Raw genomic sequence first — 26,586 nt, forward strand, 5'->3', positions numbered from 1 at the left:
GAAACTTGGGGTACCTGGCTTGGCTTCACTGCACTTCCTCTTTAGGTCCCTGCTTTGATCTCTCTCCCATGGTCTTGACCGTGCCTGTCAGATCTGCAAGCAGCTTAAGGTGGTACATATGCCTCTACCGCTACCATGGGACATACACCAGTATATGAGCTAACCAGTATGTGGGCTAGCAGACTGGGACATAATGCAGCCTAATCAAGCAGGACTGATGTGAACTGGCAAGGGGGAACTGACTCCATGGGGGTCAGGCAGATTTAAAGCAGCTGAGGTTCTGGTGAGCGATGTTTTTAAGTGACTGACATTTACAAGTTTTTTAATGGTCTTTTAGGAATCTGCAAACCTCAAATATGCAGCTACACATGTTTTTGTTAAATATTAGGGGCCTTGGCTTAATTACGTGCAACTCTATTGAGTTTAGTGGAACTACACCCAGTTCATCCATCCCTCAGTTTAACTTTCAGAGTCCAAAACATCATCTTGAACACATTACTTATATTACTAACTGCTCCTTACTATGCCTCTTTTATGGTGGCATGCAAGTGTCTCAGCTGACCTACAGTCTGCTGACCTACACTCTCAAGCCCTGAACAGTTTTGCCTGTTGCAGTATCAGAATGAACACAGAAAAGTGTATTATTAAAATAAAAAAATCTGAAGGCTTAAAAGCAGGGGTTTTGCATAATTAAGCTATTTTTTCAAATTGCAATACTTACTCCTAATTTTCTTTTGCCATTTCATCTCGTTGTACAGATCCTCTGTCTGTTGGAAAAAGTCGTTGACTTTGCTCCCTTGTTCATCTCTCTCTGTTGTATTGAATACCCGACTTTTGGATTCCCGAGTGAGGAATTCACAAATATTGGGGACAGGGAAGACGATTTGTTCCATTGTCCTATCGTGGCGAACAATCTATAAGTAAAATGCACATTTTTTTCAGGATCAGTGACTTTCCAACCATTTTGTCATATCTTTTCTTGTTCACAGCTCCCCTTTTATTTATAAATTAATGCATAAATTATTTGAACATTACAATAAAGTTGAACCAATCAATCCTAAACCAAAGTAAAACTGATTTTCTATCTTCAAAAGCCTGCCTGAAAATAAAGTGGCAAATATACGTCTCAAGCAAAACCTAGGTCCAAACTCCCGCCAAATATAAAAAATGTTCTAATTCAGAATGCTTCAATTTTGCAATAAATTGAAACGAAACTCTCCCAGTAAACAGTGCAGAAGTTCAGGGGCTTTCTGCTCAGATTACGAAATTCTTTTATCACCTTGAGTCTATTTCTATGATGAGGTAAGTTGTGAAGGTGAACGTGCAAAAATAGCACTTTGTTACTCAGACAGTACCCATATCTTGTCAGTCTTTATCTGCTTACTTAGCAAAAACCAAGGTTTTGCACTGTTTGTATTTCAGGGCCTACCGAGTTATCATGAGTGAGCTAGATTTTATTCCATCTCACCACGCTGTCATCAAAATTGCTTCCCCATTCTCATCATTGACTCTGCATTACTAATAATACAGAAATGGGTAGAAAACTCATCCTGACTCTTAGACCCATGTCTCTGTACAGCCACCAGTGAAAAAAAACCCCACTATCTGACTTTCAAATCAAACAAATGAGACACCCTGATACAGGGGAGCTATATCGGAAATGCCAAACAGATCTAGGATTGCTTCCAGTGAAAGACCAGCGAACATCCACATGATATAGCAGCAATGCTGGGTTGAGTTTCACTTTTCCAGTCACAGTCCTGCATTCAAGAACCCTCCTTTCTCTCTGTAATTCATATTTAGTATGTGAACATACTAAAAAACACCTATCTTAAGTCATTTTTAAGATATTCAAGCACATTTGCATCAGAGATGAAGGGCAATTATGCTCGTGTCTGCCCATGGGCCTGTGCATTATGTGAAATTTGAACAGGCTATTTTGAAGTGTCCTAAGCTGTGTCTCAGGCCAGCAGTTGTGCAATGGGACTATGCGTCCAGCAGCTAACCTGGTGGGGCGAGTGAAGGAAGCTGATGGCACACCTTCAACTCAGTCAGGGACTCAAACGGAGAGGTAGGCTGCATGTGCTGCTCTGTAGAACGACATTTAAAAAGCCTTCCTGAGAATACAGGCCTCCATATCTGCTCGAGGAACAGGCTTTGCAGCCACGAGGTTTTAGCAGATTTCAGAAACTACACCAGGAAGAAGCTATTGGCCACACAAAAGCAGACCATAGTGCTTGTTTAATGACTAAATTTACAACCTACCCAGGTAACTCCGCTGATACTTCCTAAGAGATACCTCAGGAGCACCCAAAGTATTAAAATATGTTAAGAGGAGCACTAAGCTGCCCTCTGGACAACCACAGCCAGGGAACTTCCATCTGTTCTGTGGTGGGATAACATGACCAGTATCAGGCAAAAAGGATGGCGGAAACAGAGAAGGACCCAGCCATGGCCTGCCTTGATGGCAGCCAGGACAATACCGACCTGAGGCGCTTGCATCAGACTGCTCCCTATGCACGCAAGCTCAGGTCCAACCCTGATGGAGCCTGGGACCCCACTGAAGGTAGAACTAGTGGCTCAGATTCAAGCTGGGCCTGCGTGCAACCATACTGTGCAGTTTTCATACTCGTCCGATTTTGGACCTGATACAGCATTTCCAAAAGGGAGCCAGATGCCTCCTCTTCCTGCAGTCTCTCACAGCAGCTGCCTTTGCACCACAGAAATTCTCCTCCTTACAAAGCCACTAAGGACTAGAGATACCGCAGTGCCTAACTCCTATCTTGATGCCTATAATCCCATGAAATCTGTAAGAGCACAGGATCTGATATAAAAGTTAAGAACCTAAATACCTCTGTGGATCTTGATCTAAATTCAATCCATGGCAGGGGTAAAGTTCAAAACAGAGAACAGAACTGATGAGCCAGGCCAAGCCTTGGTCTTTTAAACAAAAGCCATACTGAATGTCTACACCACTTCAAAACCTCTTTGTACTCCAGCCAAACTTTTAATTTGATCAGTTAGCATCACTGGCTTTGAAACTCATGGTTATTTATTTGAGTGATGTACCATACAAGATTATTCTTGACTTCACGACACAGCTACTACCCAGTCATTACTTCCCTAACAAAACATGTTTGGTAACAGACAGGAAAGGTACTATTAAACGATTATTCGGAGCCACTTTTAACATAGGTGCATTCCTTTTTCTCCCATAGCCAAAAGCATATTATTCAACCTTCTCATTCTCATAAATAATCTACACCATTTGAATAAGCTTTGCTGTTCAGAAGCTTAAAAAGAGGTGATACACCATGCACAAGATGCAAACTTGTCTCATATTCAATCTTCTAGTGAGCAATTCTTTACCTCTATCTGTGCCGTATGATTGGCATAATACCTCAAGGCTTCATCTCCTTCATCGGGATCTGACCCTGGCTTCAGCATCTGTTGCAATGTTTTATTGTGACGAGCCAACTAGAAAAAGAAAAAAAAATCTGATTTATGTCCTGCTGCTATGTTTTCAGCTTTATCATCTCCACTTAACTAACACAAATCCTCCTCCCCCCACCCCCATATACTTACATGCTCAACCCAGTGGGGCTCTTTCCACAGATAACAACAAAAATGTAATTACTTGAGAACAATAGAAATAATTTAGTCTTAAAAAGTCAGCAGCAAGTCTTCGGCTTAGATTTATGAAAGGCAGCTTAGCCTGCAGCCTAGATGGTTTTTGGAGAGCTTTTGACAAATGCCAAAAAATTAGACTGAATGCTTCTTTTCACTTAAGTTTAGCCATAAAATTTGCATACCTCTGACTAGGTAATTACATTTACAATTAAATTTTCTCTGTGATTTCAAACGGCTAAACTGTTCTTCACCATGTTGTAGCATGGTATTTCAGGGCTGCCAAGATAACGTCCATAACTATTTCAGAGGCAGCTGGACTGCAGTGGCGGGCAAATACATTCTTAACCATGTAGTTTATATACACAGCACATATGTGCCCACACAAAAACACACAAATGTGTATCTCTTCCTACAAACTTTTACAAATTACATACTTTACATGATTCATAAAATATATTTGTTCTTGTTGACTAGTAAATATTTAAAATGCCCAATAGCTGCACAAGTTTAATACTGAGAATGTCAGCAAATGCATTCATGATGTCTTTTAGGTCGGTGAGGAACAAAGACTTAATTACAAGGCATAAGGAAACACTGCTAAAAATGCAATTTTCCCTATATCGTACTGAGTCGTTTTCATCCAGAAACTCTGAGGTGTTTCACCCACTTTAAAGTGGGGGAAACTGAGGCAGGAAAGGAAAGGCTATCTTGCAGATGTGATCCAGGTCTTAACCACTACATAGACATTACCACAACAGACTAGACACAGACATTAGAAACAAGGCAGGCACAGCACTCAAAATGACTGCAGGTCACTTTGAAGTGATGATCACCACAGGTGGGTTAGGATTGCACTACATGAAATAACACAGTACGTTGAGGAATTTTAAAATAATTACAAATCTACAAAAAGTGTGTCAGGGATCAAGTCTAAAAGTAATAATGGATCTAAACAGATACTGTAATAATCTAACCAGAAAGGGATCACACTCATTTATAAGCCATTTGCATGTCTCGCCATCCCCTTTTTATCTAAGAACGGTGGGGAAGAGATACATATACAATTTACTCTATTTATTGAAGTTCCCTAGAACCTACTGATCAAAATAATTTTTCTTCTGAATCTTGATACAAACTTATTAATTAAAGATGAGTAATAAGTGGAATATCTAAAAGCAAGAGAATACCAGAAAGGAATATTGAGGAAGAATAAATGTATTTCCTACAACTTCCTCATGGACAGAAGTCATGGAAGAATCACATGGGGCACAACTACAGAGCAATATTCTTTCCATCAGTAATAGATTTCTGCCTTGAATAGTTACTTTTTTACTCTATCTAGCAAATGTATGGATAGTCTCATTACATGTATTAATATCTTATGCAACTTCCACTTATTTTTAAGGCGACAAAGGATCATTAAGACTATCTAACTACTACTTCTCCTTCACACAAGCCATATAACCTGATTCAGTCAGTAGTACATTTGCAGTACACCCACATCATCATCTCAACAGGACAACCTGAATTCATTTTATAGAGGTCTTTGCATCCCCTTCAATATATGCTCTAGCATCATGGAGAAACAGATGAGCTTGTGGAAACAAGGAAGTTACTGTATAAAAATTCCCTTTAAACAGTGTTACTATTTTTGCCTTTCAGCTTTATTGAATGTCCCTCTGCTTCTGTACTTACAACAAGACAAGGAAGAGCGCCCAATTCACCTACTCTGTATCATTCATCATTCTGTACACTGCTGTCACATCCTCTCTTATTTGTCTCTTCTTTAAATTAAAACAATCCTTATCTTTCCCATCCCTCCTCAAACAGAAGACTCTATGTGACTCAATTATTTTCCTTGTCCATCTCCAAATGCCCTTTACTTTGGCTATATCTCTTCTTTAAGATACATAGAAAAGAACTGACTAGACAGAACGCAATCATACCCTGCTTGGAGTGATGAATTAGCATAATCAGAAGCAAATATATTCCCCTTCTTTTATCTTCTGTAATATAGAGGAACTTTGCCTTATCTTGACCCTTTTTCTCCAATGTCAACCATTAAGATTTTGAGTTTTCTAATAAACGACAAGTCAAGGATCTATGGACAGTTCTTCTCATATTAAAATTATGCCAGTTTGGAGAAAAGGACATGTACAGGTTCAGAAATTTCCATTAGTACCACGAAAAACTTCTTTTATAAGCACACTTGAATTTGTATACAGAATTGGAAATTCCATTTGTAAACCATATGAAATCTCAAGGTATTGCTTCCTGATATGCTTTTAACTGTCCATACTTTTTATTGTAAAAGTATCTCTCGATAAATATCAGTAACAGAAGTTCCCTTACCACGTGGAAGGGAAAACCATCTCAGCCCTCTCGTGCTGTAATGGGACCGACTAGCACAGTGTGTTACCTTAACAGACGGTTGCTGATGTGAGACAGCACTGATGCAGTGCATATTTTACTATCAGGTTTCATGTGAACAGCAGCCATGTACTTTAAAACCTTGTGCATTCAGTGATCTTCATTATACTTTATTAGACTGTGCTTTCAGGCAGTGACTGTCTTGTGCTGATGCGTGTACAGAGCCTAGCACCATATAGCCGGGGCTTCCTGACACCAGCACTAGACCAAATGAGCTGAAGAACAGGCCAGGATCTTCTGTGCTAGCACCTTGGCTGCCAGCAAAGACACATCAGAAACAACCAGGGACTGCTGACCAAGCTGGAGGAACTATGGCAGACTTCGTAAGGAAAACCCACCTAAAAGCTGTCAGCAGTAGTACTAGACAATAAGCCCTCATAACTTGATTTCTTTCTGCTTCCCCATCTCTCTGTATCCACTTACCTTCTGTGGTCTAGACCTTCAGACAGTAACCTCAGGGGAAAGGGTCTATCTATTTTCTGCTTCTATTGCAGTTCCTACGTGGGATGGATTCCTCTACATAGACACAATAATAAGTACTGCTAATATTTCTGTATTGTCACAGCTACATCCATGAAAGAATGGCGCGGACAGCAATCTGTGAAAGCTCAGTTCTGAAGCAGTAAGACACAGAACAGCTTTAGAAATGCTATGTTATTTGGCAACTACAATGTTTTCTGAAGCTCTGCTCTCATGATTCTTCCTTTGCCCTGTAATGAGCTCAAAGGCCCATGCGGGCAAAGGGGACTGTGTCAACAGACTCCTCGACCAGTGAAGAGCTTTTTGTGAGATCAAAGACATAGCAATGAAAATAACAACGTAGTGACAAACTGTGAGCCTAAAATATGGAAAGCTTATCCAAGTTGATAATACACCCCAGGTGACAGTCTGTGATTGGCATGTAAAGGCCATGCAAGCTCTGAAAGACATTTTTTCATATTTAACTCCTGTGATGTAGTTAAGTGTTATTTGCAAAGTGCTGCACAAATCTTTTGGGGCAGCTGAAGAACAAGACACTGGATGGGCATGGACAATAGCAACTACAATGAAAAGAACAGCCCCATTTATGTTTGCAAAGCAAAGCTCAAAAATGCATGGCAAGCGTAATTGATACAAAAAATAACCATCACTAGAGCCTGAATTTGCAGAGAGCCCCCCAAAAATCACCTCTGACATGAAAACTCTGTCAGTCATTCACTAACCCATCAACCATGCCAGTGACAATATTTTAAATGTCAACACTGTATTTTACTACTCATCAAGGCATGTAGGGAGGAGGAAGCAACAGCATACAATGGAACAGTGATTTCCAAAGAGGGGATGTGTAAGGCAATAGCTATATGAATAAAGATCATTTGGCTTTCAGTCAGTTCCCAAGGAAGGACTGTTGTTCATCTTGAAAGACTTTTACTTCAAAAATTTGGAAAACACTGTAATAAAGCATCAGTACAAAACATGAAAGATTGAGGACAGACCAAGAATGCTGAAGACATTAATAAAGAAACAGCAGAGATAAATGACAATTACAAGTAATACTCAGTCCAAACTCCTCACAGAACATGATTATAAAATCAGATCTGCTGGTCACCTGGGATTCCATATATGATCAGCAGCATGGAAAACCACAGCAGACCCATCTTTTGCAATTAACAATATATGGATTTCCTGCAGGCTTTTTGTTTTAAAGTCAAGATTTCCTTTGACAAAAATGCAGTTATTTAAATGTTCTCAAAGACAAAGTGATTTAAAGCTGTGAACATTCATGTCATCAGCCTGTCAATAACTCATTGACTTGGGATACTAGATTGGTTTGCCAAAATATAATGTGTGTGTGTGTGGAAAAATTGTTGGGAAAAGACAAAGTAATTCTCCACTTTTCATTATCTCTGTAAAACACAGACCCCTTCCGTATTTTTACAAGAACGTGTCAGTCCCTGGTTGTAACTTGTAAACTGTAGGGGTCTCCGCTGTAGCCCAGTCCTCACTGGAGGAGTGAGGTCTAACCCAGTACACAGCCAAGATGGTTGTCAAAACCCCTGCCGATTTCACCAGGCTTTGCTTCAGGCCCAAAAAAGGACAGGAGTCCAAGAAATACAAGCTAGAAACAGCAGGCTGAAGACCCCCAAATTCTGTGAGATCTATTTCACACTCTGGCATTTTGAGACTACCAAACCTGGGGGATAAAGGTGACTTTTTATGACTAGAACACTATAAAGGGACCTAAGTGGGTGAGGCTTAGCGTCCTGTAAGCAATCAGGGTTTTCACAGAAGAGTCGGTTCACTGGCAAAGCGTCAAACATGTTAAACTGATTTTCTAGAAAAGGCTGATGGAATATTACTATAAGCTCTGGATAACTGGCCGGGAAGCACAAATAAAGACACAAATAGTTTCTGTACCTTGAAACACTTTATATTTACAGTATTACTGTTAAGAAGTATTACAAACATCTAAAAAAACAGAAACAAAATTATTTTTAAAATTATTATCCTCTTGAGTTTCTTCTCACAGTTGTAAGGCAGCAGCAAGGCTGTTATCTGAGGGGGGAGATACCTGGCACACAGGCACACCTGACAGGGGAAGGGCACTGCGTTAGGCAGCAGTCAGGAGCGTGCTGGGGACTAGGGGTCCTTCTGAGGAGGGAACTGGATGTGTGGTATGCTTGCAAGCTATAGCACTGCACAGTGCCCTCTCTGCCCTTACCCCATGCCCCAGCTGCAGCTCACTAGCCAACCCTCTGGTGTGCCAGTTAGCCCCGTCTAGCGTGTCAGGGCAGAGAGAGGCCACTACACAGTCCTGGAACTTCATGAACTACAGATCTTGGGAAAAGTGAGGCAAGAGCTGTTTGTACAGACCTGATGTCCAGTGCATGACATCTGATGGATCTGCGGTAAATTATCTTCATCTCTACCCTGTCAGTAACCAGACATACTGCGGTGTGGGTTACCAGCCCAAAGGCCAGTGGTCTTTCACCAGGGAGAAACGAGACGAAATATAACTTGCAGCAACAGCAGAATAATTGCATCTGTTCAGATTAGTTTCACCTTCCTGTGCAAACAGGCTCGTGCAGCTGGGGCTCATTTATAGCCGCAATCTCTTCCTTTTTTTTCCTCTTCAGTCCCTTGGCTCCTGGAGCCACGCAGCGTGAGATCTGGCACCACCAAACCCTCTCACAAGGGGAGACCCCAGTCATCTCACCAAACGCTTCATTTTCCGCTTAGAGAGCAAGAAAGGATAAAAAGGCTGCCTGGGGACTGACAAGAAAAACCCCAAGGATTGAGAAACAACAGCAAAGAGAAAGTCAAGGGAGTAGCAAACAGGATGGGTGAGAGACAGAAGAGGACAGGAGACAGAAAATGAGATCCTCTTCCTTGGCATGCCAGGACCTTCCCACACGCCAGCTCCCTGCCCAGGGCAATGAGAACACTTCTATTCCATCGGTAAACAAGGAGAGAGAGAAAGCGAGGAAAAAGGAAATGTCATCTTAACCATAACTGAGCAGAAATTTTTATTCCAACTGGCTGTACTAACAGTAATAACTTCTCAACTCCCCATGTTCCAATCAAAACTGAATGGTGCTTTCTGCAATACACAGGGCAACTTCCTTTCCAGAAGTCATTACAGTTTTATAGAGCGGCACCTTTGCACTCTACCACAAAGCAATCTGTTAACAAACATTAGGAACAGCAGGGATGGAGCAATGGGAGACTCTCAAATCAAGTATTCATTGATTTCATTTAGATGATTATACTGTACAGAGCAACCAAAAGGCTTTAGAGTTAATCTTCCCCTGATGGCTTGTGGTACATGAGCAGGGCCCTGGGTGGTCCAGACGCTTTGGATTCTGCTGCTGGGTCTTCCATGGCCTCGTGTAACCTCTGAGACACCACCTTTCCTCCCCAGCCTCCACGTGCTGCGCACTACAAATTGTAGATAATAGTGATCTACCTCACAGGGGAGAAATAAAACACTACGACATTATCACATAAGAGAAACCACAACAGTTAAGCGATCTCTATCACTATTATGTTTGCAGCCCCCATAATAATTTTATTGCTATTTTTGCTGTGGTTTTGCTGTTCTTTTATCCCTGATGAAAGCCAGCAGAAGACAAAATGACTTGCTAATATTTCAATGAGCTTTACTTCCATTTGCCGCCTTTGTAATTTCTTTCGCAGGCAAAGCTCACTTGCAAAAAAATAAAGTATACGTCTGGGGAACGTTCAGGTCAGACAAAATGTGTTGCAACAAAACAAAATTAATTTGAGGGGGGTGGGTGTGAAACATCTCTGCAGGCTACTTGTAAACTGTCATGGACAGCTGTGCCTACATGAGCCATACCGGCTCAATGCATACATTGGTCACATTTGGTTTTCGGTGGTCACTGACCATACTCAACATAGGATGTAGACAGCAGTACGCAATCCAGAGTGTTCCAACAGGATGACACAACTGCACGTGTAGACTGCCTCCTATGATCACTGTAAGCAAAATTTTGGAGAGTACAGGATGGAAGGACATAAGGAGATGATGGAAGTGTCAGACATGATTATGGGAAAATAACAAGAAAGTTCAATGGAAAAGGAAGAAAAAGAGAGCAGAGTTACTGCAACTAGTCTTCACAGCATAACAAGGAAGAAAATCCCAGCCACAAGCAACTTCTAGGAAAGGCAGATAAAACATTGCACCCAAAATAAGACCTTACTGGCAGGCTCACCAACATGGTACAGACCCAGTCGGAGAAAGACCGAAACCAGCAACAGACCAGCAAGCATATGGATTCCAAATCCACACAGCAAGAGAACTGTTCACCTCTAAAAGCCACCAACACTTCATATACATACAAAATATATACATTAACATGAGATAAGAGAGCTGTGAATGGCATACCCTTTCCAGGAACTCTCAAAATCCTTCTGCTATCAAGCACTTTAATTTCTAGGTTTCTCTTCTTATTCAGAACACTGATTCTCTGCAAAATAGATATCTACTGCTTTCTAATATGTGGCTTCTAAAGAAAAGGAAGGCTAGCACAAACAAAAGGAGGAACTGCTTATGACTCTTATTTTGGGGGCAACATGGTGAGGGGAACCACCGTTTTCAGTCTTTAAGTCTTAAGTATGGACATATTTCCTTCTGTAAGCCATAAGACTAGAAGACGTTGTCTGGCAGTCAACCTCCCTTCCTCTGGCAACAAGAGAAAGTAACTCATGGGTTGATACTTCCAGAATGGACTCATCCTCTTCTCCAGGGTCTACCCAAACTACACGGAAACCAGCTCAGTCTCTGACCTGAAGTGTGAGATTTGCACCGCTGGCTCCCTTCTCATGTTTGCTCACCCTTAAGTCTCATCTCATACATTTGCAGTATAGTGCCATGGTGTCTTTTGCACACTGTGATCCCTTAAACAGGATGCAGTTCACCAACCCAGTCTATGATATAACCAGCAGCTCTGCTACACGCCGGCACGGCTTGGAAGACGGCCACTGTACATACAGTGCACTTTTAGAGGCTGGGATAAGCCATCTACCCATCTTCAATGAAGCATATTAAAGAGACTTAAGTCCTCAGTTGCAACTTGGTATCATGGCTCAGCCTGCATGATTCAAGCACTTGAGCATGGCCATTATGTGGTCCTCTTAGTTGTTACAGCAATAGCAAAGTAAAAAGTCTGTACAGAGCCAATCCTGTTAACATCCCACCTCTTCAACAGGTATTTCCACAACACACAGAAAACCGTAACTTGGTCATTCAGGGTCAAAAACATATGAGACTAAAGTAGCAAGTAAACAGCTGAAGCTGCAATCTGTCAAATTCACAAAAGACACGCATTTCCTGATCTCTGCAGGGGTCTGATATATATACTTTGTGGGGTAGAAAACAGGGCAATTACCAACTGTGGAGATGGACAGGAATTGAGAGATGTCTCCCTTCAAATAAGTACAGTGGTGAGGTTTTCCAGCTTTTTCAATCATGCTGTTGAATGTTTGCCTCACCCTCCAATTAGCACAGCAAAATATCTTTTAAAAAAAAGTAACTTAGGGGCATAAGAGCAGAGAGAAGAGAAAGTAAAATGGTGAGTTGCTCTTTCCAACTCTGTATTGTGGCTACTGTCCTCAGGAGAGCACTTTCACCTGGCACCTATGAAGTAACAGTTCCCGGTGGGAGAGCAAAAGGGTAAAAATTTCATCTCTCTCCTCATCACACATTCACAAATAATGCTGCTTTACCCAACCAACTAGCAGCTAAATGGTGCTCTGCAGACAGACTCAGAGAGAAAAGGCTGGAAGGACCAAGTTCATTTAAGGCTACCACAGATCATTATTCATAAAACAAATTCTGAAAATCCTTGCCCGTACATAACAGCAGAGAAACCATTTCTTTAACCGCAGGTTGATTAGGTGCTTATCCGTGTGCAGGTCTGAAGGTGTTTTACTCCTGTAAAACTACTGGTGGTCGTAGGTAACTGATCACCTCACTTTTGGTGTAGAAAAGCATAATCAGTTGTTAAAACTAAATTTCAGAGCTAGACACTTTTAATCAGTAACTCTTAAAACTGCCTCAGAAAAAGTGCAAGGTGGACCTAATTTTCAGTTTTCCGCACTGTGTTAAATAAGTGAAATAAAGAAGATGGCAACTGAGGGAGTTCTGCCTATTTGTAGATTACAAATTCAGATCTTGTCTATTCTGGAAAACTCTATAATGACTGAGATACCTAATTAAATTATGACATCAGAGGAGATGAGAGTTAAAATTGAGCAACTGTGAGGAACAGACATATTTTGACATTCTGATTAATGCTCTTTATTTTTGTTAACCTGTAATTACTTCAATGACTACTGAACAATTGAGAGGGATAAAAAAGTATGTCTTTGTTAGAGAAGATGCCCGCCCTGTTTTTAATTAAGGTGTAGGATTTCACAGTGCAGATATTCGAGGCCTATTAGAACTGCTCTGATAATATTAAGTAAGACCAGACTTCACTTTCACGATATTTCCAAGGTTACCCTCACTTCCCCTCAAAACAAACAAACAAAGCAAGTTCCTCCTAGCTTAAAATGTTTTAGTTGTGCTTTAGATATAATAAAAAGAGCACTTTGGTTCATTTGAAGGTCACCTCTAATGGAAAAGCCCCAGCTCTGCCTCCAGAGCAAGCCTTCACCTACAGTAGACTATTACAATTTAACACTTCGTGTAGTTCAGCTTTCTTAATAAGAGGAGTTGCTGCAATGTGAACGGAGTAAGCAGCTACATTACGTGTATCTGTGAGCAGACAGTATGTACACACTGCAGTTGAGGGCAACTGAAAGTGCAGTCTACTTTGAAGAGTGACTTTGTAAAGATGGCACTGTGTGCTTCCACATTTATTGTCTCTCAATGGCTTCTGGACTGAGTTTACTCAGTTTACAAGTAAAGTGATTTTTAATTCCTCTTAACGCTCCCCCGTGCAATTTCAATCGAAAAGCCTTAAGTCAAGCCGTGCTCTTTTTCACCTATATATCATGACTTTTGATTAAGATTGTGCATGCCAAATACAAGCAGGGAGCTCTAGAGTAGGAGTATGGTTTGAGGGCAACAGGTCAACTTCTCTACTAGTATAAATCAGGATTGCTTGCCTACTTTCAGTGGAGGCACTCCCACGTAGACCAGCTGAGGATATGGCTAAATGAAGACCCATTCTTAAAGTGGGAAGCTAAGTAACTGCCCTGCTGGTGATACAGAACCAAAGGAGAAATTACAGTTATTCTCCCCAGCCCATGCTGCTTCGGATAGCAATAACAAGGTAGTATGTTTATTACTGATAGAGGACTGCAAATAGAGCCTGAGAGCAGAGAATGTCTTAAACAATATGTCATTGTCCCACAGCCAATTTCAGAGTAAAACCACAGACTAATGTGAAGATTTCACAATGCAGACATTTGACAAAGAAAGGATATTTCTTCTGGTGTAACGTTTGGGCCCAGACACCAATACAACATTATTTCCCAATGACAAAAAAATCTTGTAAACCACAAAACACAAGGACATAGGATTACAGAAGTTAAAGACAGAAGAAGAAACCCACAAAGCAGAAATATTAAGGCCACCTGTGCACTAGTGAAATGCACAGTCCCCACAGCCAAACAGGATATATCCCTCATTAATACTACATATAATAAAACACACACATATGTATAATAGACACGTGATCTTACTCCAGAGAAGTAGAACCAGAAAAATGAAAATAAGCTAAAACCTTTGTGGCCAGCCTACAGCAAAAAGCTCCAGCCTGAATCCTAGCAGCTCTTAGCAGCCTAAGTCAACAGGACACCAGAGGGAAAACAGAGGTCCCCATGTAGTTCCCTATCAAAGTCACGACAGGATTCTGAGGTGAATGCTTCCAAGGAGATGGGGAGAAAAATAAAACATCGAAGCACAAGTTGCCAAGGTTTTAATCTGAGACCTAAGAGCAGCCACAGACAATTGTTTAATCTTTCAGGTGCTCATTAGTGTCAAGCCCCTGTGGCAGTCTCCATACTGTCTCTCTATACTGTAGCTGGCTGAAGGTAGAGTTATATACTATCCTAATGAGCCGCAAGGAGGGTGATGTGTGTCATTGGCTTCTGTTTCAATCTAAGTGTAAAAGCCTTGCAACAGCTTCTGATTCTGCTGACATTTAATTAGCCGGTGTCATTTTGATGCCATAGCCTGTCTCATCAGGATGATAACTACAAAACAACATGTGGAGCATAAAAGTTCTATGAGAAGTTTCAGGTCTGGCAGCCAAGGATACGAGTCCCCTGACAGTCACGGTTCCTGGGACTGGTCCCCATTAGCCTTTTGTTTTGGCACTGCTATGAGCAAGAGCTTCTCTGTCAAGGAGAGAGAGAAACAAACAAACAAAAAAAACCCAAAATGCAAACCTCAGCAAAGCCTGCAAAAAACTACACCCTTTAGCTCAAAAAATTCTACCTGTCCTGCAGAAAGGGAGCATCCTTATTGCACAAACTCACAGCTCTTCATCCTGAAAGACAGCTTTACCCTAAAGGATAGATTTGATCATCATCTGGCCTCAGAAGGTAGTCCTGTTTAAGTATGTATGGTATTTTTCTCCATTTGCCATCAGGTGCTTGGGAAGACAATCTTCAACACCACCTGCCAATTGCTGCTTGCTCACATCAAATTTTGCAGCTGAAAATGGTCGTTGCTACGCAAAATGTGACTGATCTATATTTTCACTCAATATAACCAGCAATTCTGGTACAGTACATCCATTTACACCAGACAAGCTCAGGCCTTTTTGTATTCGGGTCTTTCTTCCAAAATCTTATTCTCATGCACTAAAGACACGATTTTTTTAGAGTGTACCAGTCAGACATGTATAAAAATTCAAATGAACTAAGCCATTTCATTCACGGAACAGAATCAACTCAAAATCTTTGTCAGTAGAACCCAGGCACAACCTAATGTTTATTTATAAAGACAGACACTTATGGGACTAATGGGTCACAGCTCCATTTTTGAGCAAAGTATCTACTTGAGGCAGAGGATGGGCAGACAGAAGTCAGCAAGCTTAAAAATTCACTGAACCAGCGTGGTCCCCAGATCTCAGCTTTATGGAGGATCCTTGCTGGAGCTGAAAGCTGCTTCCCAACTGGATGAGGATAAGCCTATCTTTTAAAGCAAAATGCTCTGGGAACTCACAGCTCCCACAAAGACAGGGAGATCTCTTTCAGGCAAATGTTTCGGGCCAGTAATTCTAACACCACCATTAAGGGTGAAGGTGTTCTTGCAAGACTTTTCCACTTGGCTTTTGTTCATCTCTTTTCCATGGTATAACCATGATGTTATTGTTTCAGCCAGTTAATGCCCACTGCAGACTACTGGGGGTTGTAACTAGTTCCACCCGTTCCTATCCTAAACAGCCTTCCAGGTGTTTCTTTGCTGTGCCTTATAGAAGATGCTTGTCAATGCACAGTATTAAGTAATTAATTTCTGCCTTGTTCGTCAACATTTATTTTTAAACAGTCAAATTTCACCCCAAATTTACCCCTGACCACAGTCACACTTACTTCACGCAGAATACTGTTTTGTCTGCCTGGGATAACCCAGCCAGTTCAGAAAGTTTTGGATTCTCATACTGAAGAGAAAGTTACATGCAGTGATGCTATCTCACATTCGGAAGCACACATTCACAGTGTTACTTCTCATGTTCCCCATGCATTAAACCATGGAAAATCTGCTCCCATCATTTTAAGCAAGCTCTTGCCATGGAATCCTTTGTCCCGACTTGAATTATATGTGAGTCAAGACAAATGGATGGGTACAAGAATTCACATTTACTTTATAGTATATGTTTTAATAAATGTATTTCATTTTATGCACGCACACAAAAACACAAGGGAAAAGGAGGACCAAGGTCTAAATTTATCTGTCTAAACGTTAAAATACAGCCAAGTGAAGGAAAGCCAGCAGCTGCTCCGAGCTACATCACCGAAAATAACTTAACAAAAGAACTTAAGCCTTACACTACCTCTCTCACACACATGCACAAACTTGTATCCATTATCTTATGAAAGCTCTTCTTGCCTTAACAATCCATAATATTAGCAGCACAGGAGGGTTTATTTGAAAAATATACGTTAGCATGATCTCTTTAAAAGACTCTTGGAGTACTAATGTGCTCAGTGATTATGCACTTCTCAACTGTACTATCCAATAAATGCCAATTTTCCTCATTAGTAAAGTAGCTGGCATAAAGTAAGCATAGGAGGTAACCCAATGTAGCAGTTAAAGCAAAGCACTGAGGATCAAGCTAATGACTTGCTATCTACACCTGCTTCTGGCTTGGTGTCTTTACCTGTAACACCAGGTAATACCACCTACTTTAAGAGAGGGGGAAACAAAATTAACGAAAGCTTTTAACTGTTCCAAAATCCTATAAAAAGGAAGATTAATTCTTTAAATATTTCTGAAATTACTATTATTATTGTAATTTATTTGTTCTGCTGTAGTATATAAGAGTCCCAGAACCACGCGGTTCTAGGCATAGCATTGATGTGGAAAATAAAGCTGTACTCAAACCTGATGAAAGATATAGAATGACACGCTAAACAGAAACCCACAGAAACAAAAGGCTTTGTGTTTCTTAGAATTTTACATATTTGGATAGCTAACTTTTTTAAAACTGACTTTAGTTTCTCCATAATGAATGTATCATATCCAAGTCTCATTATCAAACCAGTCCTATTTCAAATGTCAGAAATAGTAACTTTTAAAAAAGAGCCTGTAGTGCACCACTACTCCCAAGCTATAAATCCATGCAGTCAATTATTACCACTTTAGTTGCCTAGTTAGCAAATATTCTTCATGTGTGTACACTAATATGCAATATACTGCATGAAGTAAACATGGCAATAAGACATTAGCTAGATAAAGCTTGCCAAGTTTGATAAATAAATGTTGATTCTGCTATTAATATATTAATAAATATATTAAATATATTAAGGCTGAATGATTTATTTTGCTCAGTCCATTTAAAATTAGCACCAGAGAGGAAGAAGTATGACTTACTCATGATGTCCAATTGCTACAGTATGCTTAGTAGTACGTGCAGCAAGAACCTTACAATTCTCAGCAAATCCTGCCTCTTTTCCCCTGGTTTATTTTAAGAACTTACCAATGGAAGAACACTTCCAACTGTGTTAGTCTATCAGAAGATAGCCTGGTTCAAGCTTATGTTTGTTTACGCTGTATACCTGCATTGATATCAAGCAGTGTTAATTTCTTCTAACGTTATGGGGTAGAGGAAATGACTTTTCATTAAGCCTTGGTGCCACCAGGAAATTATATAAATATAAGTAGTTTTGGAACTCCGTTGGGATTTAAATAAATTTTTAGCTTAACCTCATAAAAACCTCTTCTATTTACTTGGAGGTTACAAAGATATTGTGGAATTCCAAGACCTACGCTCCCTCTCCAGCAAGGCATTTAAGCATATGCTTAAAATTGAGCATTTAAGCAAACAGTTTGCTTGTCTGAGAGCCTCAGAACATGCATCACGAAAGAGGTGACACACTAGGTCAGTACCTCTATACTCCTGCAACAGTTTGGGGAACCGGATGGAGGAAGTCACAAGGCATTGAAAATTTGAAAATTTTGTTACAATATTACAATTTGCTTCCCTACTTCTTTACCTACTCACATCGTTCTAGATCAAGGACATGTCTACAGAGCGCTACAGGCAGATGAAAGTGCATTCCTCCCCTGCTGCAAGCTGACTAGAAGCTACGTAGTTATTTCACGTTCTTCTGAGCCTCATGAATAAAGCCCCTGCTGAAAGGTACAGCGTATTAGCTTGGGCTTCATGCCTGATTTAGACAGTTTGCATCTAGCTGAAAAACACAGAGAAACACTCCAAAGTACCTTCTGTTAAAAGAAGCACATATATACATGCATGCTAAAACTATAGGAGCTTGTGGTTATAACCAGTGCTTTATCTTACTTCACAGTAAATGTAAAGGGATCATGAACCTCACAGAAACACTACTAACTCCAAGAAAGCTTTTTTTGGTTTACAGACTACTGAAATACTTTGTTATAACTAACAGGTAGCAAGCTCAAGCAGTCACCTGAAAAGCCAGAGGATTTCTTTAGCCTTTTATGATTTCTTTTTTTTTTGGGTAGCTATTTAAAAACGTGATTCTGCTACACTAATGCTTCTGCACATAAGAGGTAAGTAAGTATTAAACTTTTTTGTGCTACTATGTCAAAAGCTTTTGTAATCTCTACAGAGACATCACATCAAGATGAAGTCTCCTTGTGGACAGCCTTACTAACTTCGCAAAACAAAGTGTAGCCTGCTTTAACAGGATCTTTTAAAAGGACAGCAATAAAAATACCACACCGATTTCTTTTGACTGAGGTGAAAAAAAAGAGGTGTAAGAGCGGATGGAACTATCCATAACACACCACTGGCATTCACCTGAGACTACAGTAAGAAATTAGCAATGTCAAGTTCAAGGCTTGGCTCTGAGCATGACATTTGAACAAGACAAAGAAAACAGAATACTCTCCATGGATTTTCAAAAGAATTGTGAACGCTCTCTATCTAGCAATAATAGGCTTATTTTTCCAGGATGTGACCTCAAGCACCAGTTTGTGTCACTCCTCCACAAGCAGCTGTAGAAGAGCTATGTCTGGAAGGAGCCCCTACCCCAAAGCCAGGCTGCAGAGCAGGGGTGCAGCTCAGAGTAGTTCCTCATGGACAAGTCAGTTCTGCTTTCTCTCGGTGGCGCTCCCTTCTCCTCTCTGCTCATGATACATGGAATGGGAAAAGTGAGGAGCAGCAGCGTCCAGACAGCCTCGATTCAGCGTGGGGGAAGCAGCACAGCTATGGCACGTGGCAGGCTGGAGGAGGATGAAGAAATAAAGGAAAGAAAAGGGGGGACAGAGAAACATGTGGAAGAGACGTGATAACTGTCATGACATGGCATATTTAACAGTCAGCCTCTTACTGTCATGTCCCAGGCTGCTGTGCCCACACACCTCTGTGTGTGTGTGTGTGTGTGTGTGTGTGTGTGTGATGTACATGTTTGTGTGTGTGTGAGAGAGAGATGTACCTCTGTGCACATGTACTTGCATACGTGTGCCTCCCTATGCATCTGGGTAAGGGTTGGGAGGCTGTAAAGGAGATTTAGTAACAGAAATCTCAGCCTTGCTTGTGACATATTTATAACTTTCTATGCACTGTGGGTCAAACATTTACAAGAATGCCTTTTGCTTCTGGTAAAATCAACCACAGGAAGGGCAAGGAAGGATGTAGTGGTGGCAAAATGCAGAACCCACCATTGCCCTGAAGAGTGCAACGACAAAAACTGAAAGTCTGAGCTCCCGAAAATAAACTGTCTGTGTTTGAGGGCTGTAATAGCAAAAAGAGGAACTCTTGGTCTTTATTCTGCTATTACAGAGGGATCAAAAAGCTGTAACTAAAGCAAGTGGTCACAAGCAAGTGTCAGGAAAGTGACTGAAGAGCCACACTGGTTGTAGAAAAAAATAAGTCAGATGAACTGTGAAACTGTAAGGAGCATAACAAAGAAATATTATGTAAATCAGGTCAGCTAAGCCGAGTGGAAGGACCAGTCGCCAAAAAGGTACTTCAACATAGCAAAGCGTAAGAGGGTGTTTGGAGAGTGGAGCCGGCAAAGGAACCCGGCAACAATGGCCTTACTGAGGAGGGACCACGCTCGTATCCTGCCCATCCCAGGGTGAGCGAAAGGGCACACATGGAAAGAGTTTGGGGTCAAAGATCAGCAGGTCCTGTGCCAAGAATTATCGCTTTTCATTAGCGGAGGAGAGAGAAAGGCCCCAGATTGCCTGCCCTTCCATTGCTTTGTTTTGATATGGGGCTTGACATGGGTGCAAAGCTATCGTAAGCAGACACATGTACTGTGTCACAGAAATGCAAGAAGAGGAAAACAGTCTTTTTTTTTTGTAAAAAGATGGGTATTTTTACAGCATACAGAGCCAATCATACCATTTAATTCTACAGAACAGGAAGGAGCTCAGTAAATTGCTGTAAAAATATCCAGCCTTATGCAATCATAATGCCAACTACGGATCAGGCATTTGGAATAGCTGTGGAGTGGCATTATGCACCTCCCCAGCACCCTGAATATGTATCTAGGGACAGAGCTTAATCTACACCTTAGCTAGCTAGTGTACCCTTGGTAGCGACCTCTTTTGTAAAATGATCCCAGCAGTCACTTCATATATAGTTTTAGGCCTGTATTCTACTCCCCAAAACTTATTTTCCGTTGTCACAAACCCTGTTAAGTCACTTAACGCGAACTGTAGGCAGAAGACATAAAATACCAACATTTCGATTTGGCAGGCATTTAAATTTTCATTATAAGCATTCATACAAGGAGTAAATAGTCATACAAGGTAAGGAGCTACAGATGTTTTCTAAAAATTCTATCATCTTCGATGGGTATCTTATGTACAATCCTACATACAGCACAAGAGCAGAATATGGTCAACCACAACAACAACATAACAAGACTTACTTATTTAAATGTGCTGCAAGCACGCGAGCATAACTCAGTAACTGTTTTTGCATTCCTTGCTTGAAAGAAACATTGCATAATATCAGTGTAACTATAGATCGCTTTCTTTTCTTTTTCCATTGAGTATTCAATTCCTAACAAGACTTAATAAGCATAATGAATGTAGAACACTCCCTATCCCCATCTGTTTATTTCTTCTTACTTAGTAAAAACATTTTTTAAAACTTTGGCCCTTATATGAAATACCAAACGCTATCATTTATGATATAATTAAGAAATATGTGGTCTTTACTTTTTTAATTTAAAAAATCTTTTCAATACTCTTAACATAATTGAAAGATAAACTATTTCTGATACCAACTGCTCTGAAGAATTAATATCCCATTAAATAAAAACCTCCAGTGTACATTCTACCTTTACCAGTAGAGAAGCAAAAGTGATCAGAAAAAGCTTGAGGGCACTACAACATAATTTGAAAGCAGAAAACAGTAAAAATGCCCAATTGTTCTTATTGGCTAACTAATGTATCTAAAATAATAGGAATCTTCTCAATTCAAGTTCACTTGGTATCACAACTGAAGCTACTATTTAAAATACACATAACGTGATTTATTATTAGATTGATACAAATGAGCTGTTAACGTTAAAAGAAGACAAAGTTAAGGGGACACTTAACTGCTTTGCTCTACATCATTATTTCATGAGCCTACCAAACCCAGTAGAGTGCCTACTCATACAGTGAGACTGCTTACTTGTCCTGCTCTCAGCAACTTTCCAGATAAAGTCATGTTGTACACAAACATGAGCCAGAAATCACAAGAAGGGAAAACTTCCCTTTTTGATCACACATGTTTTGTGTGGAGTTTAACCATGTAACGCTTTTCTGGAAGCAGTCACACAATAAATAAGACATACCTGATGTGCCAAAATATAGATATTATGGCCAACATCTTTTGGGGAGATGCCATCATCTCCATTATCCTCCTCATGGTCACATTCGAGGCCTTGGTTATATGCATTCTTCATCACATCCACCTGTAACAGAAACCCAATCAAGGAGAGACGAAATAACTGTCATTCGCGGGGAAAAAGCACCAAACACTGTGTTTGAACATGCTCGCTTTGTTCAGCTCAAGCCTGGATGGGTGCCCTGCAGTCCTGCAAGAAGAGCAAGCAGTCTGAGAAACACTTTCTGAATAACAACAAGCCTGAAGTATTTATGAAGCTCCAAACCGCTACATTTCTCATCGGCAAAACTTCTGCAATCACGAGAAAGGAACAGGGATGCTGAGCCTTTCTGACCAGGTATTTTCACAAATGCTTTTAAAGACAGATCTACAGATACCACAGGTAGAGTCTTGCAGCACTCAAGAGTGCAGCCATGATCTCTCTCCGGCTAGAGCTGGCTGCAATGTCGCTCAGCGTTCTCCACACAGTTTAACAGAAAAAAAATCCAAAATATTCAAAAGCCTCTTCAGGACCAATGGGGGGAAAATCCTCCATTCCCCATGCAGGGCCCGATCCTGCGGTTGTACCCTAGGGACAGCCTTTTCATGCTGACATGCCACCACGGCAACGACTCCCCGAAACCAGCAGGCCACCGGGCTCTGCCCAAGTGCAGGGGCTGATGGCCACAGATCTCCCCACAAAACAGGTTTTTCAGTCACTGCTGTTATGTGGTCAATTGGATTGGACCTTCTCCAGACTTACAATCTATTTAAAATTCCTGGAGACCTACATAAGTATCACGGTTGTTCCAAAATACAGCAACAACTTCTTGTAACTCTGTCTGTTTGCTCATGAGACATATATATATAACATACAACATACATACATATAATATGTATATTATATGTCTACACACACACTTCTGTTAGCACTGTTTCACAAACTGTACAATCTCCCAGCCCCTGACAAAGTGTACTTGAAGACAGTCTACCAGAGTACGATAATTTAGTTAGGAAACAATTACAGAAAAGTGCTTGGAACGGATGAAAATAATGAAGTCGTGAAGACTGAAATCCTGCATGCTCGATCCTTTTAAAGTACTTTTTGTGAATTAGTACTATCCTGATACATTGTACCACTATATGCTGCCAACACTTTTCAGCTTAGATGCAGATCATTTTAAAAATGTTTTAATGTCAGATTTTTTTTCAGCCAAAAGATTTATGAATATTCAGAAGTTTTCTCACCAGTTCCCTTGGTCTCATGTTGAAAAGGATTCTTTCTGCATTCTCACTGTCGTGCCTGCTTTCCATAATAGCCAGCAAAAGCTTGGAGGCATTGTTCTGGAGATAAAAAACCAAGTTAATGCAAATTTAAAAATCTATTTCATGGATTAACGACCCTTGCATTTGTTTTAATTGAGATTACGAGAACCACTTTTTTAGCAGATAAGATTTTAAACTACTCACATATTTCATTTTACTGACATATTTAATAGTGTTTTTCTCCCATTTTAATGTCAGTGTACTGTAAGGCTAACTAACCCTGCACACTATATTGGAAGAAGTATTTTAAATATTGAAAAATATTTGACTTAAATACGGAGCCTTGTTCTATACTGTGCACAAGAAACGAAATCCCATTTCCTTTTCTTATTGCCCACCTAGCAATTTTTGCCATGGCTTTCTGTTAAAACAATACTCAACAGAGGTAATTACAAAACATATTACACGAAAGGTTTCATCATTCAAGCGGGTCTCCTTCCCTTTTGGTTTTTACAAAGTCCAACTGGTTATTATTTGAAAGGCTATAAAATAAACTGTTTTCGTACATTCGTGGAATTTTGTTTCACTACCAAATATTCCTAGGGGAACATATAAAGATATTCTTTACTTTGCCAACTGGCTGCTTTTCACCGAGACCTGTCCCAAGGATTAAATAGCATGAGCTTTAACAGCAGCAACGCAGTAGCACCTTGAACTTCGGAGACCTGTCTTCCAGTTAAATCAGTTGTTGTGAACAGGAGAGGAAGAATGGTTTTGGAGGCTTGACTGCTTTCTGGCAGAGCGTGGCTGCCTTAGTTCACCTGACACAGCATCCCCTCATCATCCCCCATTACAGACCAAGCTGAGTGAATACTTGGAAGTAGACCGCAGTCCCGTGATACAGGTAGGGGCCAGTAAAACTCTGAACCATCATACAACTTCATTCGCAGCTGCTTATTGCCAGACGTCAGCAATTCAAACTGAAATTTCTCACAGCAAGGGTGTGCCTCAGACAATCAGTATGGGCAGTTTCGGAGGAAAAGGGCTCAGCTGCTTTTGGGACTGAGGCAAAAAGAAAGATGTTCTTTTCTGCATGTTCAAGCAACTTCTGTTTTAAGCAGCCTCTGTTTCTCCAAGTTTTGATAGCAGAGCTGAAAATCTGGAGCACTAGAGGCCAAGATAACACAATCATACAAGCTGTAGTCCCCAGGGAAACCCAGCCAAATTTGTCCAACTCATAAGCATTTATAAAATTACAATTTGAATACTGTACTGTAGAAACTTGCTAGTTGCACAGCTAAAAGCCCACAGAGTTTCTTGTTGGTAGGCACAGAACCACAAAACCATGCAGGCTGGATGACGAAATCACGCCTTTGAGGCTCTCCTCTGGACTGATCTTTCAGCAGTCCCACCCCCTGCTCAAAACAGGTTGCTCAGGGCTGTGTCAAGCTGAGGTTTGAACATCTTCAACTGGAGGACTGCAGGATGAGAAGTCAGCTGCAGAAGGAAGGGGTAGATGGAGGGAGGGTAGACGAATAGAATGAGGATTTATACATGACAGGGGAACTAGGACTGTCTGGGAGAAGCCAGAAGAGAGGAGCCTGGGCTTGCCAATACAAGAATGAGATCAGGACAAAGAACAACAGATGGGAAGAAAAGAGCAGACTGGGACTGGCTGAAGGAGAACGGGACTCCATATGAAGTTTTCCATAGCTCCCCCTTCCTTTTGCTCCAAAATCAAATCAGGACCATCCCTTGGAAAGGTCTAGCCAGACTCTTTACCTTGCAACCTACGCTGCAGAAGTTTAACGTGCACAGTGAATGAGACCAGGTGGAGGGAAAGGATAGCATTTTGATTAAGACTCTTAACAGGGTGCTGCTCTGAAGAACTGGATGTTTCTTTTTCTGCTGCAGTTTCCCTTACAATGGTGACCAAGTCAGCTGTGGCAGCATTGGTAGGATCTCAAACTGAGGAGGAGGGAAGGGGACAAGACAGGCTGCCAGGTAGCTTGAGAAGGAAGAGAAAGAAACAGTGGAGTAAGGCACCAGTCTACTCACTCATGGGTGAGGAGGACTCTGAAGCCTTTTCCTAGTGCAGACAACCCTGGGGATGGAGAGAAGCCTGCTGCAGTGAGGAAAGGTAGAGGGTGGATAGGACTTTGTGTCATCAACAGCCGGCTTCTTGCTACTGACTCAGCGAAAGTGGCATGCCATAGCCCAGAATTACAGCAGGCAAGCACATCCTCCAGTTTTTTTTCTCTGATCACTTGCACCTGACGCTGAGATGCTCATTTGACTACTTGTTCTTCATACTCGGCATGCTTTGAGACCCTAGGATCTGATTTCCATTCCCAGATATCAGTGAGGAAAAGAGGTCCATTACTTGGAACATACAATATAAAGTTCTTCATAACACATTAGCACTGTGAAAGATCAGTTCCCAGGCACTACAAACAGGACAGCCCAAAGTACTTCTGGCCTTTATTTCTCTTTACCTGGGTTCGCATCTCATCTCCTCATAAGAATTTTGGAAAAATAAATTAATGTGTGAAGCAACTAGATACAGCAGAGTAAGGAACTATGAGAAAAGCCAAAAAGACACTCGTATTAGATACTCTCTACCCTTAGACTAACAATGCCTCTTCACCCTGCCACTATACAGAGTGGCAGATATTGAGGTCATACTGTGTGCCAGGGCTTCAATACCAGTCAGTAAGAAAGGCCAGGGGGTTGTACTCAAAATAACAAGAGGCAGAACAGAACATTGGCCATCTGTGCGCTCAATGAACAGCGTCTACCCGGCTCACTAAATGATTCAGGAGTCCAGTGGAAAATATAATACATGAAGATGTAATTAAATACCACATCACAAACTATGTGCAAAACAAGCTAAATTAAGATGACATGGGAAAATATAATTCTGCATTGCCTTTGCTTTGGTTGGGGGGTATGAGTTCAACATATAATGTTCCCTGAAAACAGTGTCTGAGCTTGTTTGTAAGTGTGTGGGCCTATATACTTTGCATTCTGTATTTTCACTGCAAAATTTATGTATTTGCAACTTCAGAGTTGCCTACAAACACTGCCAGATGGTCAATGTTAGACATTACCTGGTAAACTCAGTGCTACATTATTTGGATGTGTTGCCACTCAAAATAAAAACCAGTAACTTCTTAATTTGGATCTAATTCTTGACATCACATCCGGCTGAGCATTGTGTCCAGTTCTGGGCTCCCCAGTACGAGAAAGATATGGACTTACTTGAAAT

At 40.9% G+C, this 26,586-nt stretch overlaps 1 protein-coding gene across 1 annotated transcript in view; it reads right to left on the reverse strand.

Moving 5' to 3' along the window:
• ITPR2 (inositol 1,4,5-trisphosphate receptor type 2) overlaps positions 1-26,586 on the reverse strand; it is a 262,261-nt gene that overhangs the window by 43,083 nt on the left and 192,592 nt on the right. The window contains exons 44-47 of the mRNA XM_075161128.1: positions 23,301-23,396; positions 22,021-22,140; positions 3,370-3,477; positions 722-914 (exon numbers count right to left, since the gene is read on the reverse strand). Of these exons, the coding sequence (XP_075017229.1) occupies positions 722-914; positions 3,370-3,477; positions 22,021-22,140; positions 23,301-23,396 (517 nt within the window). The remainder of the gene's footprint in view (positions 1-721; positions 915-3,369; positions 3,478-22,020; positions 22,141-23,300; positions 23,397-26,586) is intronic.

Source organism: Calonectris borealis, chromosome 1 (genome assembly GCF_964195595.1).
Source record: "Calonectris borealis chromosome 1, bCalBor7.hap1.2, whole genome shotgun sequence".
In the NCBI taxonomy this organism is placed as follows: Eukaryota; Metazoa; Chordata; class Aves; order Procellariiformes; family Procellariidae; genus Calonectris; species Calonectris borealis.